The sequence below is a fragment of the Cydia strobilella genome, chromosome 1 (assembly GCF_947568885.1).
Source record: "Cydia strobilella chromosome 1, ilCydStro3.1, whole genome shotgun sequence".
Lineage (NCBI taxonomy): Eukaryota > Metazoa > Arthropoda > Insecta > Lepidoptera > Tortricidae > Cydia > Cydia strobilella.
Window position 1 is genome coordinate 9,371,301 of NC_086041.1, and position 16,519 is coordinate 9,387,819.

Here is a 16,519-nt window from a genome sequence, read left to right on the forward strand (position 1 = left end):
CGTTAGCCCTCATTACATACAACCAGTAGCCTTGGCACACATAAGTGATGGTGTACTCAAGATATCAATTTCTCCTATTGATTTTTCTCTTTCTAGGCCTACTTGGCACAAGTAAAATTTATATAATGGTTGATGATGATGTAATTGTTTAATTAATGTAGATATTCGACTTAAATTGGCGTTTTAGTTCCTAAAAATAAACATGTGTAATTTTCGATTTTCACTTACAGCCCCTCTTAACACACATGGATGACATGGTCAACATAGAATAGATATCATGCTTGTGCATCAATGGTCGGCTTTATGCATTCGACGCTTCTGTACATTCCGATATACGTAAATTGACACACATGAAGAAATTACGGCAGTTTTAACATCTAGCTCTATAGCTAGAATGATCTTCAAGTTACTTTACTCAAATATTATAAAAATCTCCACTTGAAATTAATACAATCCGGAATTTCTATATTTTATTATTATATCATATTTTGAAACGAAACGTTTATCGTAGAAATATCCCTTTTAGTTGACATAGTTGTCATGTCAATACTTCAATACAATAGTGTCAATAGTGTCATTCATCGTATTCGTATTGAGATTTAGCATTCTTGCTTACTTTTCTCAAAAAGTCTGCTGTCTGGACATTATTAGTGCCGATCTTAGCTCAAATAATCAGTGATCAATACGTGGCTAGCATATATCAAGTTTAGTTAACGAACTTTTACAATTATGGTGCAAATGGAGACGTCCAAGAACACTAGCAAAACTAGTTCACTTAAGGCTCTAATATTAAAAGCCTGGCGAGAACGATGGACTGACATTCAATGGGGAATAAACATCAAGACCATCATACCTCGAGGAGTCAGCGGTGATCTCTACAACCTGGCGGATTGTATTCTCCAGCAAGCCATGGTCGGATGCGGAGCAAACCAGTTAGTAATATCTTATCTTAAACATTCTTTGGCATCGCACATAGTTTCGTATGCGGCTGTGCTACAGAGAATCTCCAAGTTCGACGCATTTCACAAACCTCACTGCATTTTGAGCCTTTTGGAGTTTCTCGAAAGCTTTTTGGACAGTATAACCTGTCGGGGGAAACTGGAGGAGGAAGTAATAGCCACAGCTGTGTCATCCATAATACTGTGGCTTTTGCAAGTCTATCATTATTCTCTGAGTAAATATCCGTCATCAAATACCATTCAAAGTCAAGAACTTCTCGAAAAGTCAACAGCTCTTCTCAGCTCTATAGTAAGTACTGATTATTTAGTAGCTATGTTTTATCTAGCTAAACAAAACAACCCTGATGAATACAATGAGGTTACCAAGAAGTGCCAAGAGTTTACAGCCTTTATGATGATGAACACACAGTTCAAAGCTCCAGTGGCGATTCATGAGACTTTACAAAAGGTATGTAATATGGATATTGACAAAATAGCGCCATTGAATCTCAAGCCCGAACCTGTCACTCATTGTTTGCAGGCGTTAGTTGCTATAAACATTTTGGCAAACCCTAGTGCTGACATGCAACAACTATCAACACAACTGCTTATGATAAAGAGGATCAAGGGATATTCCCTGGGCAGACTCTTTTGTGAGCTAATCCGAGCTTGCTTCATTTCTTTGAATGACTCCAGTAAAGATGCATCTAAACAAGCACTTTGGGCAGCATTCACATTTCTTAAAGTGCCACAAGTTATAAGTTACCTGCACAGCACATGTGGCACCAGCAACAAAGAAGGAGATTACTCTGCAGAAACTGTTGAAGCCTTTGAGAAACTACTGCAGTCAACTCCACTATTGGATATAGTTGACACTAAAAACTCTTGTAACAGCATTGTGTCCTTATTGGAGCCCTTAGTCAAACTTAATGTAGTGACGGAGCAACACCTGTCCTACTTTAGCCAAAAAAGAGAAAGCAAAGACGTAAAGTTGCAAAAATTAGAACCCACTGGCCTCCAGGGATCTGTGCCTTCATTCATTACACGGGCAGAACCTACTCTAGCTGGTATATTAAAGACAATGTCTGGAGATTTCCACAAAATGCAAGAGCAACTGTATGCCATGCTTTGCCAGATAGTAGGTGGAACTTCTTTAACAACAATATTGGCTGTTGCAGCAGTTGAAGGGAAGTTAAAGTTGTTTGTGTCAAGACTTATCAGATTTAATGAATTTGCTTTACATGCAGCTAGCGAGAAAGGTGCTTCTCAGTCCAAGGTCTATATTTTTGACATTTCATTTCTAATTCTTTGTTCGATTGTGCAAGACTATGGTGTTGATGCAGTTTTAGAAGACAATGGAGACTCTTTCTTTGAACAGTGGGTCAGAGAATGTATGCCACAAAAAGGTGTCCACAAGTCACCTGATCAAATTGTGCAAAAATGTGATCCATCCATTGTAGACATTTTTATTCACCACTTGAGTGCACCTGACTTTGATTTCAAAAATACCAATTTGAAACCTCATGAGCTCTGCATGAATGTGAGTCGAACCGTGAAAGAAGTATTATTTGCCTGGGAGCAAGGTTCATTATCTGCTGTGGATGTTAAGAGAATGTTGGATTCTTTAAGACAGAAAATGGCGTCACTAGCGGTATGTGCTACTGTTTGGCTGTGTGCCTATATTGATGTTGTTATCCAAGATGCTTTCTTGAAGCCAATAAACATGATACAGCAGTTATTGACTCCACCAAGTGAGGTAGAATTGGCCCAAATTGACAACTTTAAAGAGCGTGCTATTCTAATGTGCCAAATTATTAGAAAAATGCAATATGACATCCATCCTCCATCTGCACCAAAGAGCAAAAATGTGACTCTTCCTCACACAATTATTTCACGGCAGCCAATTTTAGAACAATTGCAATCAGCCTGGGAGGACGTAAAAACGAGAGGCTATTTGCATATTGATGCCACACACATTATAGAAAGCCTTCTGAATACTGCAGGACCTGTGTGGTTTGTTACGAATCTTGTTAAAGAGACTTTGAAATTTAGGTACCAGGAAGACCTTGATAGATCTGTGGATATAGTTCTTGCCATGTTCCATTTGGACATTGAAAAGTGTACAGAAGCTATGCTTTTACATGTCTTACCACAGTATTTATACAATGCAAAGTTATCTGAAGAACTAGTGGAGCCTCAATCTGCCACATTAGCCAAATTGGCTGTGTACTGTGTCTTTGCTGCACTTGAACACAGCAGCTCAAACAAGGCTCAGAATACTAGAAAACGCCGTCATGAGGATGCTGATGATATGGATGCAATGGTCTCCTCAAGTAAAGTTCGGAGACTGAATGATAATAGTACGGATAGTTCTGTGTATTATATGCAGGGACAGAGTGTGCCTGGGATGAATATGAGAGAACCATTAGCATCTGCTTTAGAAACTTTGTATAAATCATTCTCGCAACTCGCTGGAAAAAATGGTGATGTGACTCCTCAGACACAATTTATACTCGAGTTTTTGGTGTATGTCGTGCAGTGTGGTCAAGACAGAGCACAAGTTGTATTGCAGAAAATGCCTAGTGAACTAGTTCCAACACTTATAAAGGCTCTTCCAGATAGTTTTAACATAAATTTGATTTTGAGATTACATGATTTGTCTACTCCTTATGGCAGAAAAGATACTGCCAGAGACTTATGTCTGCTCAGGAATATGAGACTGAGGCCTGAGTAAATGTTGTAACTTTATAGGTACCTGCCTATTCATTAATGTTAGATTAAAATGTATGTTAATGAATATTTGTAATAGAGGGTAAGAAAATAAAACTTTTTAAAATGTAAAATCTTTACTTTTTCAAACTCAATTCAACAATGTAGCAATTAAAATTAAAACTAGTTTTTCAATACTTTTTACAATTTCTTACGGAAGACTGACATTTCTTCTTATAATATAAACCATCAAACTTCCTACTTTTGTATAATTAACTACTAATCTATTTCTGGACGGATTTTAGTACGTATCAGAGGGCATACCGGGAAAAATGAAAATCGAAATTTTGCTATCTGCCTCTATCACTCTTGCACATTCGAAGCAGAAAAAGAAATTCGATTTTCATATTTCGCTGTAGACCCTCAGTATTTACCAGGGCCCAATTTTTTTAACAGAATCAGGTAATTTATCTAGGCAAAAATGCCTGCTATTTTTTTATATTTTTCCTATCTAAATATTTTTTTCTGAAAAACGGTCAAAATAAAACGTAAAATAATAAGGGTGTGGATCCGTAAGAAATATTTGAATTTGACAATGACAGTTGATTGCCAGCTCATTATAAAATCATTGCATTAATCTATGATAACATATACTAACCTGTTACTATTTCCTTGCTACACTTGACCGTTTACGAGTTTGAGACATAAGCCCCATAACAGTTCAAGAACTTGCATGCACTAACTACAGAGTACAATGAATTCAGTCGATCGACCATATACCGCAATGTAACGAAAATCGCATGCAAGTTAGAACCGTCAAAATGGGGCTATATTGATATGATCTGGTAACATACTGACACTCACAAATTCATATTTTCATCACAGGGGCCACACTTCCTTTCTTATCATGGACCCTTTTTATATAGACCCTTTAGTAAAATTAAATTAAGTTAATAATAATATGTACATCGTATACACAACCTAATCACATTGTATGTGAAAAACTTATTTATGTACTTACAAAATGAGAGTAATTTGTACAAGTTTCATATATTAAATTGAATATACACTTTGCCTAGCATCAAAAAAATCTTAATGCTATAAAGATCACAGGAGAGTTCCAGAGCTTTTTGTCTAAATAAAATAAAATTTATTTTAATAGGGTAACACAATATTCAACTATTTTAGAGAAATTAAACAAATTAACTTTAGTTATAAAGCAGGCTTCTTGGCATCCGGCGAATCAGGATGTGGACGATCTAGAACAATAAAGAAAAGAGGTAAAGTAAAGGTTAACGGTCTCTTAGCCTAGTCGGTACTGTCGGTCGGTAGTGACCATGCTTACGTAGCTAGAAGGACGGGTTCGAAACTCGGTGACGGCATTTATTTGTGAGTTTATTACAAGTATTTGTTCCTGATTTATGTATGTTTTCTGTATTTAAGTATTGTCTATCTATAGTATAGTATACATACATATATCATCGCCTAGTACCCACAACACAGCACACGCCTCAATTAAATTATAAGGAGAACGTTAGAAGTTACGAGGAAACAGACAGTTTAACATACAATACACACCTACCCACATACATACTCGTAACGGCCAAAATAATAATGCTCATTTTGATAAAAAAAATAAGTGAATAATCATATAGTTGAAATTAAGTCAAACGAAGGGACATAGCTATGGTTAATAATGTTAATATATCAAATGGTGTAAAAACAAAAAATAATTTTCATAATGTCAATATCCAGAGAGGAAAATTGGGACTAAGTTTGTATGGAGAAGCCGTCGTCCACTACTTAAAGTGTATCGTACCTGCTGTTGCAATTAGGTGAAAATATGAAATTCGAAATATAAAACTTGTTTACATAAATAACTACACAATGTAGTTCTTTTACGCATGAATCCTAACTCCAATAGAAAGTTCACTTACCCATTTGCCTTCTAAGAATCTCTCCTTCCCTCGTTGCGTTATACGCTGGCGGTGGATTACTGACCCTCATTTGTAAGCTTATTCTATTAGGATTGCAATTCTCGTCTACTGTGTCTGCAGTCGCGAACGATGCTCTCTGACTCCTATTCCAAGTCTGCTGCTGGTAGGAACTTTCGGTTGTTACTGTGTTACATCTATTGTTAGTATGAGGAACATATTGCTCTGGCGACCAGTCGAACACGAAGGTATGACTATAGTTTTGTGTGTAAGCGGACGGCGTGCCAGACGGAGTGGGAGGAGTTGTCGTCACGTACGGGCTCAAGTCCTGGTGGCAAACGTCGGGGACTTTTTGGAGAGCCGATTCGGACCAAGTCGGACTTGGATTCCACTGATCGACCATTTCAGTTTCTGATATATTAAAGGTTTTAGACCCTGGTCTTCTGCTAGCTATTGACCCCGTTACTGCTACTAATGTTTCGCCCCCTGAAGTGACTGTGGAAGGCGTGCACCGAGGTGACATGTTCGAAACAGGTGTGCTGGGTTTTTCATCGGTATTCTTTCCTTTCCGTTTGGCATTTGATTGAATTCTAGTATCTTCTATCCTGACATTATGGTACCTGAAATATGAATCTAATGTTAAACATGCGATTTAGTTATTATGCGAACTAATTAAGAAACAATAAAATACAAAAGTACGATTAGTAAATCGGGATTTTCGCAATATATTGCATTCTTGTAAATAGAGTATAAAACTTCAATATTGAAAGTAGGTCATAAGCTCGTCATCTTCCTCGCGTTATCCCGGCATTTTGCCACGGCTCATGGGAGCCTGGGGTCCGCTTGACAACTAATCCTAAGAATTGGCGTAGGCACTAGTTTTTATGAAAGCGATTGCCATCTGACCTTCCAACCCAGAGGGGGAACTAGGCCTTGTTAGGATTAGTCCGGTTTCCTCACGATGTTTTCCTTCACCGAAAAGCGACTGGTAAATATCAAATGATATTTCGTACATAAGTTCCGAAAAACTCATTGGTACGAGCCGGGGGTTTGAACCCGCAACCTCCAGATTGAAAGTCGCACGCTCTTACCGCTAGGCCACCAGCGCTTCTCAAAAGCAAAAAAAGCTCGTATAACTTCGTAACTTCTCCTAAACCTGTCCATTTTAGACTAGTCATATGACTGAATTGATTGTAGTTTGCTGACTTACGAGAGACTGAGTGATGTCCAGTACCTGTTATCCTGTAATGGGACAGAGTAATCCACAGGTCCATTGTCCGCCCTTTCATACGCGTAGTGCATCGGAGTTAAGTGCGGCGTCACATGTGGTATGTGAGGCTGCAGGCCTGGGTTCGGCATCATCACTTGGCTCCCGTTTATACAGACGGGTGGAGTCGGCGTGTACTGCATGGCTGGAGGGTACACTTGGAGATCGGGCGGCGGTGGCCCGTACATTCTGGTAGCAGCCTCGTAAGCTAGGCCGTAATGGAGCTTGGATTGAACGGCGTAGTAATGATAAAGCCAGGGATTCGCCTTCATGACTGTTGCTTCTTGCTCACTGTGAACAACATTTCAATTTCAATACCTACTCTGTCGGATATCGTAGGCTAGGTTTTATTAGACGTATTGACAAAGAAACTTACAGCCAATCTTGGTTACCTTGGGTAGTCGGGTAATATATGGATACTCGGGATAAGTGATTAAAAATAAATAATTAAATATCCATATATCACTGTTATATCAAAATCACTTAAAACCAAATATTTTAGAAATTCTAGAATTTGTTTTGTTATATGACCAGGATTGATTGTACCAGTATGACACCAAGTTAACAAATTCCATTCATATTAAGCGTAAATAGGTTCCTAGGTACTATATTAAAATTTAATGTATTTTGTACCGTGTACACATTAAGTTTTAAGTAGAAAATGAGTCTTACTAATACTAATGGCATTCCTCTGGTAATTCGTAATTATTCAATAAATAGAGCAGCATACGCAAGGACATAATAAAGCTATTTAATGTTTGAGGTAATTTCATCTGAGATAATGTGCATGTGGGAAAGAATTCCCCCATCAGTACGTTGCTACAAGGTTCGGCCATTAGTGGGCCCTAGAATGGGGACCACTAAAGTTTAATGTTTATATTAATACCGTCATCTGCTGTTGTAGTTAGGTACATCTTTTTAGTAATTCTTGCTATGCCAATGCAATTTGAATTTATTTTGCGTATTCCGAGAAATTTATTTTATTTGGTAGCAGCGTTCGTATTTTTAATGCCTGCAACTTCGTCCGCGTTGAATTCTTTAGTCTAATGACGCTCCCATAAAAAAATTCTCCTTTCTGAGATGATTTTAGGGATGAAAATATCCTAAAACTCTACAACTACTAAGTACTACTACTAAATATTAGAAAAAAGGTATGCCTGCGACTCCTGAAATTTATTAGGTATCGTCAGTAAGTCCGTGGTTTTTTCAATAACGTCGGGGTTCCATATAATCTTACGCCACATATCACGAGACTTTAACAATTTTTTTTGATGTAATTTTTTTAAATATTTGTGTAATTGTGTAAAATACAAGTATAATATAGAGGTAAATTCGTTGCAGAATTAAACAAAACAGAAGCTCTAATGTATTCGCGATAACCCGCAATTCTATAGACAATAAATTAAAATCAACCGAACGACAATAGCACTCAGTGTTCCCGCCGTATTAAATTTGTAGGGACCTCGGTTAACCTTTAGCGCACACCGACGTTTGAGTAAGCCAACCTTTAAGATAGTGGTTGCAGGGAAATGTCACATAGTTGGACTCAGCCCTGGACCTATATAGGCGCAGTCGCGTGAAAAAGCGTTAAAGGAAACGGCACCTGAATTAAATATGAGGATAATTATGTGACTTATCATAACACGATATTTATATATATTAGCGGATATTAGGTTGGTTATAAATACTTATTATGCCCAAATACATACATGCATTTTGTTTATATGATACTTTCAGCAGACAGCAGACAAATAAATTAAAAAGACCGGTGTAGGTACATGTAGTACTTGCGTTTTTTATTATTCAGAAGCAGAGCATGCGTCATGTAAAGGCGTGCCTTTTTTGTAAGATTTAAGTTCCATATATTTTGTATTGAAATTGACTTTAATCCTTCACGAATAGTGCAACGCTATCTAACTTATACATATAAAAATAAAATACTTATTAAGTAGGTAGGTATATTTACAAAATGGTGTTGCTTGAAATTAAAAATACGTTTGTAGGTAGGTCAATGCAGTGACTGTTCACTTATTAATTAAAAAAGTGACTTTTGTTGCCGACGATACATCAAAAGTTTAGATATGTGTTGGACGGCGACAAATCGCTTGAGCATTCGCATTAGGAAAGAGATAGCGCCGAATCAAAGGGCGCGGATAGCAACGGGGATGTTTACACACGTTCTGCATTAATGAACTTGGCCTTAAGGCTTAATGGTGACTTATTACTTGCCTTTGAAATTTGTGCTTTATTGAATTCTTTACTCAAAAAAGCCGTCGAAGGAAAATCGTGTTCTACACACGAAATGACTGATGTCAAAAAGTTGAGTTGTTTCTCATGTTGGCTGGTAGGGTAGAATTCACTTTTAAGCGTTGTTTTGTAATGTTTTACAGTTAGTATATTTTTCGCGTTGGTTTAGTGAAAAAAGTTGTGTTTCACTCGGTGACAAGGGCCTGACACTCGTTGATAGAGAAAGATAGTCTTATTGCGATTCCTATAAGAGGAAAGAGAAAATAGTGCCATGCTTTGTCCTTATCACCGACCGGGTGGCATCATAGGTAGGAGGCGATGGCAAAATACCGAAATTTATAAGAGTGAAAGAGAAAAAATCCTATGCAGCCCAAATTTTATATGAATATTCTTTCTCTTACCCCCGGTCGCTCGGTGGCGCGTCTATAACTACTTGTATATACTATGTCTATGCTCGGTGACAATATTCCTCGTGCCTTATGTGCCCTCGCACTCGCAATGCTCATGATTCCACTTTTCGAACCACTCGCTACGCTTGTGGTTATCGGAATATGTGGTAAAATCGGAATGTTTCGCTTACTCGGGTATCAATAAATATTAGCATGAGGGGTTAATCAACAACTTTGCCCCCTTGTAAAACAGATAATTATTTTCTATAGTCAGCATCAACAGTAGGTAGCGGATGAGACTACGCGTCAAAAGAATCTAACATTTCCTGAAAGCTTTATAAAAATATATATGTTTCTATACGTAAAATAATTATAGCGCACCTACGCGTTGCGTCTGGGGTACATTTATTGAACTAAACTAAAACTACTTACCTACCCATGCACAGACCACAAGCATTTTTAAAATACCTACGTATTCATAGCATTTATCTTTTATCAAGACAATAATTGGTCAATCTGAATTATATCTCATATTTTGTTTTCTAATATGCTAAAGGTATATAGTTATGTAACCTATGTATTTAAATGTGGGTAGTGTAATGTGAATACAGTCTAACAGCTGTTAGATAAAAAGTATCGTAGGTAGCGTAAGACTAACCCGACGGGGTCAATAGCAATTAGAATTAATTAGTAGAATTTACTGCTTGGTTCGCATTATAGAAGTCGTTTAAAGTTCCGACGCTTGGCAAATAATTTTCTTCGGAAACGTGTATTGTAGCAAATTATACCAATAAATTTGATCAATCTGATGCAGAAAATTGGTTTGATTGTTTTTTTTTTCTAATACAGTCGTGTAGGCACCCCAACTCGACAGGCATTTATGTCATTTCAAGTTATTCTCCTTTTCTTAATTTTTATTTAGGTACATACATATGATTATTTTGCGGGGGATTCCAAATATATAACCTCAAGAAATAAATTTATCATTTCCAGATAATTATGTAATTTTTTTTTCTCTAGCTAATAGTTATTTTGCAAACGTTTTAGGTAACGTCAGAAATCGTGTAATCCCTTTACATGTATTGTCTATTGATATATACAGGCAACACCTACTTTGTTACTCTATGCTACCGCTCTATGACTGTATCCGTTTTGTCTTTCGTCTCCCTTCTATCGATATAGCTCTGCATTAAGTTGTTCCCAATTCTAAAAGAGTGTTTATCATAAATATGTGACTGTTCTAATCTATATTTATTAATCGTTGACATGAACGAAATGTAGTGTGATTTATGGTAAATTAAAACTACATATTTGTTGAGCATAAATATGATTTTATTTCCGACGACATAATCACCACAATCCTTCGCTGCACTCGAACGCGGAGCCCTGCGCCTCCATTCTGCACAACAGGTAAATAATGGGAAGTTTCGAGTGTCTGAAGTGGAATCTTATGTGAAGCGATATTTTCGGCAAGATAATTAATTTGGTATGTGGGTACCAAATAATTTAGGTCATCATTCGATTTATGTCTTACTAATAAGTTAATAACGTAAAAACTTTAATTTTAAATCAAAACAATAGAATATTATTCAGGTACTAAAAGACTTCCTCGTGGATTATAGAAACCACTTTTTCCTTAGGCATATCCCGTTAATGAAATCTGCGTATGTATGTATTTTTTTAAAGAATAGCTCGTTATGCATAACCGAGTTAATGGAATGTTGGAAATCGTATCCGTCGTTGCTTCCCGCCAATTTGTGCGTCCGCGCAGGCTGACGCATAAATCTCTGCGACATGACGTAGGCGGTCGACATGTTGACAATTTCAATTTGTTGTCGTTCACTGTATTTGCAAGAGGGTGCGTCCACTGACGTTTACATTTTAAAGTAATTCAATATGAATAAAAAAAACTTATAAACTTCATGATACGTTTAGGCCATTATCTAATCCAAACTTAATCGCAGGTCTTACTCGCTGATTTCATGAATATAGATATTATATTTCTCTAAATCTTTCGTAATGGCCTTATCTGGTACCTACCTACTACTCTAGTAAAGCCTACACAATTTGACAAAAAATGAGGTTTATTTGTCAGAGATCAAAACAGAAAAACATAATACTCGAATATCTAGACTAAGTACCTATTTCTATTTTAGGTGGGTATTACGAGTATAAATTATTTAAATAAATTCCCCTTCATCGCCGTTGAGTGGTATAGCATCAAGCGTTGCACCGGCGTTTTCGAGTCAGCGCTAACTTTATAATCCTTTCAGAATAATACGAGCCTTCCCTAACTAGGTGCGTTATTTATCGCAGTAAATCTATCAAAACTGATAACTGAACGTGTCTGAACCTAAATGGGCAGCTAAATCTATTTATATAGGCAAAACTAAGTTAAGACCGGGGCACCTATTAAATTCGCTATCCACATAATCCCGGCTCATTATTGAAGGTATTTCGTGGTAGCAGTATTTCGTATGCGTGGAAAGAGAATGGCATTATGTGCGTATGGGCTAGGTAGTCTCTTAAGGCATTATGATACTAAGACTCGTATTTGTCAGTGGAAAGCACGAAGTAACATGAGTAGGTTGCGCAAGCGCATCTGGGCAGGAGACAAATGACGCAATCGCGCTAACAATGCGCGCTTGTGAGCAGTGGGATTAAGCTTTAGGGTGAATTTCGGGGCAATAATTCATAGGAGCCAGCGATGTGGACGTTTGGTGTCAAATATCATTACTGGTAATTTTTACCTTAGACCTTGTGTTCAGGATTGCTAAATAACAAATTTAGATGGCATTACGAGCAGGTTTGTTTTGTTTACTTTAGTATCTGAGTTTACAATTTATACATATATGTAATTCAATCATACTTAAAATGCGATTTGCTATTGTTTAAATTATAATTCGCATTTTCGATTCGCATATCAGTGCTTCGCTCAATAGAATGGAGCGTAATAAGTAGTTTAAATCTGCTATCTGGTTTAATTAGTATTAGGTATATTTGTTAGGTATATTTAATATATTTGTTAGGATTTATTAAAGTTTGTATTTCAGAGTATCAGGTACATTGTTTGCTTATAACGTGGGTAAAGTAAAAAAAAAACTTTTAGTTCATTTTAATTAGGAAAGCGTTCATAGACCTTTGAACTATGTATTTTTAATTTATGAAATGCCTAGCTATGTGATTTCTTGTTTGTACCACCGTTGAAGCTTAACTTAAGCGCCTGCAGGCCAAGCATGGTCACCGCCCTTTGTGCCTGATTGTTTAGGTCAGCTGGGCTGTCACCCACTCGTGCATTGAAATTAATTTAGATTTACAATCTACCCCGCGCCTACTGGCGGTTCAGATGAATTGCCTCTTAGTCATGCTAGTTTATACGGATAATAACATTGTTACTACAAAGTGTGCCCCTTTAATGAGTACCTAAGGCTAGTTTCGTGTCCGTTATTGATTTCGTTGGTAGCTGAATTAGCTAGTTAATCAATAATGCATTTTGAAGGAACCTTTAACTAAAGCTTATCGTGAAATTGAATGAAAGCGTAAACGTTTTAATTAGCGCAAAACAATAGGCTTTTAACCGCAAGCGCGCAACTAACGGCTCAGCGTCGAGTCTTAAGCTTTTTATACTAAAACGTAATTATTAAACCAAAGTGTTCCAGCGTTCTCTAATCTTCGCAGTGTAATCAATAAAATTACAAGCTGCGTCTCTTAAAATTAGTCAAGTTTTCGTGTATTTTGTGGCTATAAAATATGGTTGGGATTAAAGCGTGGAGCGGCGCCATCGATCAGAGCCGGCGCTTGTTAAACACAGTTTCTCACATCACAACAATAGCCCTCTGCGGGCATATTTCAAACCATCCGATAGCAACATCGGCCGGCCGATCGGCTCGCAAGCCGCACTCTAACTCAATAAATCACCTCTTTACAATATTTATTCGCCGGTAACCCCACCACGGGTTCGCGATGCTATTTCGCTCGGTAAACGGAATGTTAAACACGGATGAGAAGCGATAAAGGCATGATGATGATGGACGCGATCGGTGCCGCAAACCCTGAACACCTTGCTTGGTGCTTAGTCCATGAAATTATAGACAGAAAGTTAACAGTCACATATTTCTGGATATCGGTTATAACTAAAAACCGCCATCGCCATAAGTTACGTATTAGTTTATGAAGTTGTTACGAGCACGATATATAAGATGTTGAACATATTTTCTAGTTAAAATTTTATTTAGCATTAAGGTTCTAACCGCATACAAATCTGAATCTAATCTGCCTAGGAAGTCTATTAGTATTAAAAACTACGATGAAACCAAAATGTAACTTGACAAAGACTTAAGAGTTTTTTAACTTACACAAGTAGGTACGTATAGATTATGTATATAGGTATATTAATCACATCTAAAAGCAATATTTTCTTCAGAACCGATGTCAACAGGTATCTAATTTAGATATCGATACAGATGTTGCTTGCTGTAAGTATATTTTCCCGCTTCTTTCACTTCCTATTGGAAGTAAATAAATATACAAAGGAAAGTAATGCGATGATCATGAACCCGAATTTCCAACATGAAATATCTTGGTACGGCCATTTCCAAGATCCCGATCCCGCCTAAAGCAAACTAAATCGCAGTCGGGCCGATAGTAAGGGCTGTATTTACGCGAGCTACGTCCCGCGACGTCATCTAGTATTGATATCTCAATAGGGAAGTTTGTAAGTGACCGCGTTAAGTTATGATGGTCATTTTTCAAAGTCGGTTCGCTGCGGGTTGGCACTGGACTTGTCGGTTTAATGGCTCGGCTTTTAAGCCAATTAGTTCACAGAGTCGGGCACGCTGGTGTTTTTAAATGCATACATTTGTCACTTAAATATTTTTTAGGAACTTGGTCTCTATAATGTTTGGTAGAGTTGCTTTTAGGTCACAGTTACCTATGTCTCGAACGTGTCTAGGGCCAAATTAATTATTGCAAATGTTGCCTGGCTTCGTAATATTAAGGTTGGCCAGCCAATCATGTCACCACAACATTCTGAGGGTATTGCTGCTCTCAGAAAGTGAAATTTACCATTCAAGAGCGGCTGTTTCCAACTACTCTGGTACTATTTACCGACTTAAAAAAATGCGTTCAAAATAACGACTTCGGAAATAGGATAATAATAATTTGTTTTGACGCAATGAATAACAACCCGAAAACAACAACGGTAAGATTAAAGAATTTAAAATATTCTAACGTCGTTAAGTAAACAAAATTCCTTCGCTAAAGTATAAAATTATCTCCAATTATTGGTTAATTCATAATTACTGTTTGCCGTACCATACAAGTACTATTAAGGTCGTAATCATAATTGGTTCTTGCGGGAACCTCGCGGACTGACGGTAAATCTCATACTCTTAGCCTGGGTTTACATGATATTATATCTATTAAATTATATCGCGCGAACATAAAGAACCTATCGCACTATTATTTTCTTTTAAAGCAAATATGGTTTGCATTTTACGTAAAAATCTCTTAATATAACGCCAAGCATCCGATCACTTTAAACACAGTGTTAGCTTTATATATATTAACTACCTATTGACTTAAGACTATAACGATGATTGGACTATAGTATATTTTAGTATTATTTTATTTTTAGTTCCGCCTATCCATTACGTAGCACTTATCTAGGCACCTAATTAAATCTTGCATTTTCAATTTGACCCGATTCCGATGAATTGAGGTGAAATTTTCCATATGTACTCTAGGTACTTACGATTTCAATATTGGATGAAAATATTGAAAATATTAAAGTAAGGAATGGAGCCACCAAGCTGGTAAGGTATAAGAATAGGAGTTTTTAGTAAATAATGCGTAACGCCAACGTAAGTTTAAGCTGATTAATAAAAATGCTTAACAAAAATACCATGCAGCATTGAAAATACTTAAAAAATTACAGCACAAACATGTTATAGGTATTAAATTTTGTCGCTATATCTATAATAACTTCAACATTTTAAAATTAATACTGAATTTAAGTTGTTTCTGGTGGTTTATCCGACTCTTTACAGTGATAGGTCAGGTATTTTTTAAATATTATATTCCATGAAAGTTGAGTGAAACAAATATGGAGTTAAGTTTTGATCGGTGTTGACACTCTTAATCAATTCTGCGATAATTTGAAACGTCATAGGCAAATGTAATAATAAATCCAATAACCTAGCCTAAGAAGGAAATCTGAATCTGAAATTCATACAAAATGATACGCTTTATTGATTTTTGTGTGAATTATATTGTACAATGATGTCATCTCATGTGAATCTTTTCATCAAATTAATCCACTTACTCTCCGAGCATAAATATATCAATCAGATGTAACTTCATAGCAACAAAAAAAATATGGCAGGTTGTCGTTAACGCTCGGCATCAATCGAGGCCGTCTCGTAAAATCAATCATTCGAGTGATCATGTTAGATTTATTTGACAGAATCACACGTTACAATTATGTAAAAATATTTACGTTCATTTCAATTTATTAGCAGCTATACAAATAAATTCAATATTCTTGAGAATAACATCTCGTGGCGAGGATTAAAGCCAGTAACGAGCTCGCATTACAAATATTAGAGACATTGATTTAAATGAAAAGCAATTCCTCGATTCGATACGATTTGTCGATCGGAATATAATTATTGTACCGGCTAACATTTCACGAGATATAAGACAGGCAATTTAATCGGATACATTACTCGCGTCAGTAATAGGTATTATTGATTTTATTATGCGTTATCTACGTTGGTTTGAATTTTAGACTAATTTTATGGTTTTAGGAAATGTTACTTTCGCAATTTGGGAACAGCTTTATCATAATAGGTAACGCCTGTTGTGTTTCCGGAAGGCATTTTATTATTAATAAAGTAAACTACAACTGCACTGGACATTTTACAAGAACATTATAAGGTGCCTAGTTAAATTTAACAATGTACCTAATAATTAATAATAATTCTATAAATTGGTTCTCTAAATCATTCCCGGAAAATATTTTGCCGAATGTCATTT

At 36.6% G+C, this 16,519-nt stretch overlaps 2 protein-coding genes across 3 annotated transcripts in view; one reads left to right on the plus strand and one right to left on the minus strand.

The window, feature by feature from the left end:
* Nucleotides 1–577: 577 nt before the first annotated feature.
* Nucleotides 578–3,904, plus strand: LOC134740470 (mediator of RNA polymerase II transcription subunit 24). Its single transcript, XM_063672933.1, has one exon. It carries the CDS (start codon nt 730–732, stop codon nt 3,670–3,672), a length of 2,943 nt encoding a protein of 980 aa, XP_063529003.1. The 5' UTR covers nt 578–729; the 3' UTR covers nt 3,673–3,904.
* Nucleotides 3,905–4,002: 98 nt separating this feature from the next.
* Nucleotides 4,003–16,519, minus strand: part of LOC134740472 (PAS domain-containing protein cky-1) — a 126,808-nt gene continuing 114,291 nt past the window's right edge. For both annotated transcript variants that reach the window (XM_063672956.1, XM_063672947.1), the window contains exons 10-12: nt 6,816–7,139; nt 5,585–6,201; nt 4,003–4,906 (exon numbers count right to left, since the gene is read on the minus strand). In XM_063672956.1, coding sequence (XP_063529026.1) covers nt 4,860–4,906; nt 5,585–6,201; nt 6,816–7,139 — 988 coding nt within the window. In that variant the 3' untranslated portion in view covers nt 4,003–4,859. The remainder of the gene's footprint in view (nt 4,907–5,584; nt 6,202–6,815; nt 7,140–16,519) is intronic.

Coding starts and splice junctions, on each gene's coding strand:
- LOC134740470 (XM_063672933.1), top strand. CDS start 730: ATGGTGCAAATGGAGACGTCCAAGAACACTAGCAAAACTAGTTCACTT.